This window comes from Monoraphidium neglectum (genome assembly GCF_000611645.1).
Source record: "Monoraphidium neglectum strain SAG 48.87 unplaced genomic scaffold scaffold02984, whole genome shotgun sequence".
Lineage (NCBI taxonomy): Eukaryota > Viridiplantae > Chlorophyta > Chlorophyceae > Sphaeropleales > Selenastraceae > Monoraphidium > Monoraphidium neglectum.
This window is the reverse complement of record NW_014010644.1, coordinates 4,396-7,983: the sequence shown is the minus strand read 5'-3', so window position 1 is coordinate 7,983 and position 3,588 is coordinate 4,396. Positions and strand designations below refer to the sequence as shown.

Sequence of the window (3,588 nt, the reverse complement as noted above, 5' to 3'; positions counted from 1 at the left end):
GGGTCGGGCTCGCCGGGCGCGCGCAGCGCGCCGGCGGTGTACAGGATCAGCCCGTCCTCGCCCCAGGCGCTCTGGGAGCACGCCGGCCGGAAGTCGTCCGGCCGCCCGAAGCCGAGCGCCGCGCCGAGCGCGCGGCCGTTGGGGCCGGCCGACGCCGCAAGGCCGTCGTGGCGGGAGCACCACTCTGCCAGCTCGTGGGGGGTCGCGCGGCGCGAGGTGGAGGCGTGGTCCAGGACTTCCCCGGTGCTGCAGTCCAGCAGTCCGACCTGTCCGGGAGCAGCAGGCAGACGCAACGGGGACGCAGATGCCCGTCAGTCCATGGGTTGTATACAGGGTGCACGTGTGAAGGACACCCAGGCAACACTTCAGGGGTTGTTTGAAATAGTGCTTGCTACAACCCTCCAGGCGCGGTCGCTGCTTGGCCTGCAGCAGCAGTGCAGGCCGCCTGAGCGGACCCCCCCCACCCCCCACCCCACGCATGCACCACCCTTTGGCCACCAGCTCTTGCACCAACCGGCTCCTGCCCCACATCGCGCATACTTGCAAATGTGCCGGATTGCACGCATGCACACCTCTTCACACTCACACACATACACACGCGCACGCGCACACACACATGCATGCCCACGCACCCACCTGCAGGTCAGTCTGCACGAACGCCAGCAGCCGCGCGTCCCAGGGGCACGGCAGCAGCTGGCTGAAGAAGCACCCGCCGCCGCCGCCCAGCCCCGCCGCCCTGCCGCCCGCCGCCACACCGCCCCCCGCCGCCGCGGCGCCCGCGTGCGCGCACGCGTCGTCGTCGCCGGCTGCATCGCCGCCGCTGTAATACAGCTGCACGCGGCGCGCGACGTCGACCTGCCGCAGCACCGCCTTGGAAGCTGCGCCGAAGTTGCGGACTGAGGAGGACGCCATCCGCAGGTCCCAGATCACGAGCTGCGGTCCGAGGTTGCGCGCATGCGGCGCAATACAGTGAGTTGTCATCGCAACACTCCTATAACTAGCATGCAGTGCGGGCGCGCCCGGTGCCAGGGCTTGGGCTCAGGAGGACAAGCACAGGGTGGCGAGCGTGCAGCCAAACATATGTTAGGGCCATGCAAGAGCCATGAGCTGGTGTCTCACACACACCCAGGGGCCCCGGCGGGTGTGTGCGAAAGCGCCCCACGCCCACAGTACGCATGACACAACGGGCAACAGCGCCCCTGGTCGCCCACCTTGCCGCTGCCGCAGCCGCCCATCACCAGGTCTCCCCCAGGCAGCGCCGCCAGGCAGTCCGCGCGGCCCAGCTTCTTGCTATCCAGGCTGACCGCCCCCCGCCTGCCGCCGCCCTCCCCAGAGTCCCACAGCAGCACGCCGTTGCTCGCGCTCGATCCGACCAGCGCCCGCCGCCGCCCCGGCAGCCACTCCAAGTCGGCGAGCCCCGTCCAGCCGCCCGCGCCGGGCGAGCACGGGAGCGGCCAGCTGTCGGCGGCGCCACTGGGGCGCACGTAGTGCAGCCAGCCGCCGTTGGCGCCGCCGGAGGCGAGCAGCTCGGGGACATCGGGGCACCAGGCGACCTTTGAGAGCCGCGTGTTGGGCCGCACCGCGTGCGTGACGGGCTGCAGCAGCGCGGGGCCGACGCCGGCAAAGTTGCGGACGCGGCTGGGGTGGTGCGTGCCGAACCTGCGGTGTAACGCGCGGGGGGCGGCAGAGGTTCTTCGGGGGCCGAGCGGCAGCGCGTTGGGGTTGTTCACCGGCTGGCCGCAACCGCGTGCTCCCATTACCCGCCGCTCTCCGCCGCTCTCCGATACGATGTGAGTGCGCCTGCGCATGGCAGGTCGCCGCCGAGCCGAAACCTACTCCCGCCCGCTCTTCACGGTCCCTGCTCGGCGCTCTCTGGCCCCTGAAACCGTGCCCTTACTCATAAGCGTCCAAACCCACCTGTCGTAGTCCGCTGCCGCGCGCCGCAGCTCGCACGTCGATAAGATGGACACGCCCTCCGCCGTCGCCGCCGCCAGCATGAGGCCCCCGGAGTTCGCCGCCAGGGTGTGGGTGCACGTCTTGCGCGGCGGCGCGCCCGAGAGCGCCGCCGAGTCCGCGCCCGCAGCGACCGAGAACGTCTGCGCGCGGCGGCGCGCGGTGATGCGGGCGCGGCGGCGGGCGGCTCGGGCGATTCTCGGCGCCCCCGTTTGGCTGCACCCGCAAGGCTGGCGTTTGGCGATTTTGCCGTGTACGGCTGCAACCGCATGGCTGCACTTGCAGCGGTGGGGGCAAGCACCATGGTGCCCCAGCAGATCCTAAAGCCCCACCCGCAGAGGCGTCAGCAAAGCAGGGGGTTCATGGGTGGGAGGGAGCCGGGCGGCATCCATGCGAGGCGGCCAGCGCGGCGCACGCGCCCACCTGCTGCCTGCGGCCCGCCCCACAGTGCTGCATGGTCCCGCGCCGCGGCTGCCAGCCGCCGCCGAGCTGCCGGTTGCACAGGTTGAGGCACATGTTCAGGCTCCTGTGGGGGAACGGTGCGAAGGTGTGAGGGGAGGAGGTTTGAGAGCGCACGAGGGAGGCGTGTTGAGGGACACGCCCCGCGCCAGCCGCCCGCAGCAATGTGCGGCCGCGTGCGGGGTCAGCAGGCGCTTTCAGGGGGACGGGGGACTGCAGCTCGGCACCAGGCGGCGAAGCGGGCCGCCGCTGAGCCCGCCGCCCCGCCACGCGCGCAGCATGCGGCCCCGCGCCGCTGCTGAGCGGACACCCACCGAAGCGAGGCGCCGACAGCGTCGTGGCTGAGGCGCCGGCCAGACGGCGCAGCAGGCTCATCATGATTGTCGTGCTGGGCTCGGTCGGCCGCATGCTCGCTGCTGGGGACAAGGAAGCTCGCTATGTCCGCTTGGCGCAGAGCGCGCGGTCCGACGTCGCCGTCGTGCCGGCCGCCGGGGGCGTAGGGGCCCTCGGCGTCCATGTCGACGGCTGCGTGCAAGTTTCAGCACGCTTGTCCGGGGGAAGACGGGTTCCTTCTCGGCTGTGTTGTGGAGTCGCAAATAGGACTTCAACGATCTCGGCGCTTGCTGAGGAGCAGAGCAAGGAAAAGTGGTCGCGTTTGCACTTCCGAGGCGCGCGGCACGTTGTGCCTGGCAAAAGCCGACAAGAGTGTGAAGCAGCAGCAAGCTGGCAACACTGAAGAGGCACTCCTCGAAACCGGCTTAGCCCTCATACCAAAATAAACTCTGAGTCGTTGAAAGCTCGCAACACCCGCTTGTGTCCGCTGCTAGTGCGGGGGGGGGTGCCTACGAGATCAGCACCTGCCCATTTACACCCGTCGTTGCTAGCTGGACAGGCGACCGTTTTGATCGCACGTGGTCTCAATTGCGGCTGCAAATAATTCTGCAGCCGTGGTCACGTGGCTGGATACGTCTCGCGCGGCGGTGGTCAGCGGTAGCACGGGCCACCCAAAGCTAGTGCTGCGGCACCCCGGCGCCACAGAGCACTGCAACTGCCGCCCAGATGGCTCTCCGCCATGCCGGCCGCGGGGCGGCGCGGCTGCTGATGCTGCAGGCGGGCCGCTGCGGCCCGATCCTGCCGGAGGCGACGCCCATCGGCCTGCACGCGCTCTCCCTGCAC

At 70.2% G+C, this 3,588-nt stretch overlaps 1 protein-coding gene across 1 annotated transcript; it reads right to left on the bottom strand.

The window, feature by feature from the left end:
* Positions 1-391: 391 nt before the first annotated feature.
* On the bottom strand, positions 392-2,929 carry MNEG_11953 (hypothetical protein; the record flags this gene model as incomplete). Its single annotated transcript, XM_014039576.1, has 6 exons — positions 392-423; positions 633-933; positions 1,212-1,659; positions 1,918-2,096; positions 2,377-2,479; positions 2,727-2,929. 6 exons carry the CDS (start codon positions 2,927-2,929, stop codon positions 392-394), a joined length of 1,266 nt encoding a protein of 421 aa, XP_013895030.1.
* Positions 2,930-3,588: the final 659 nt, after the last annotated feature.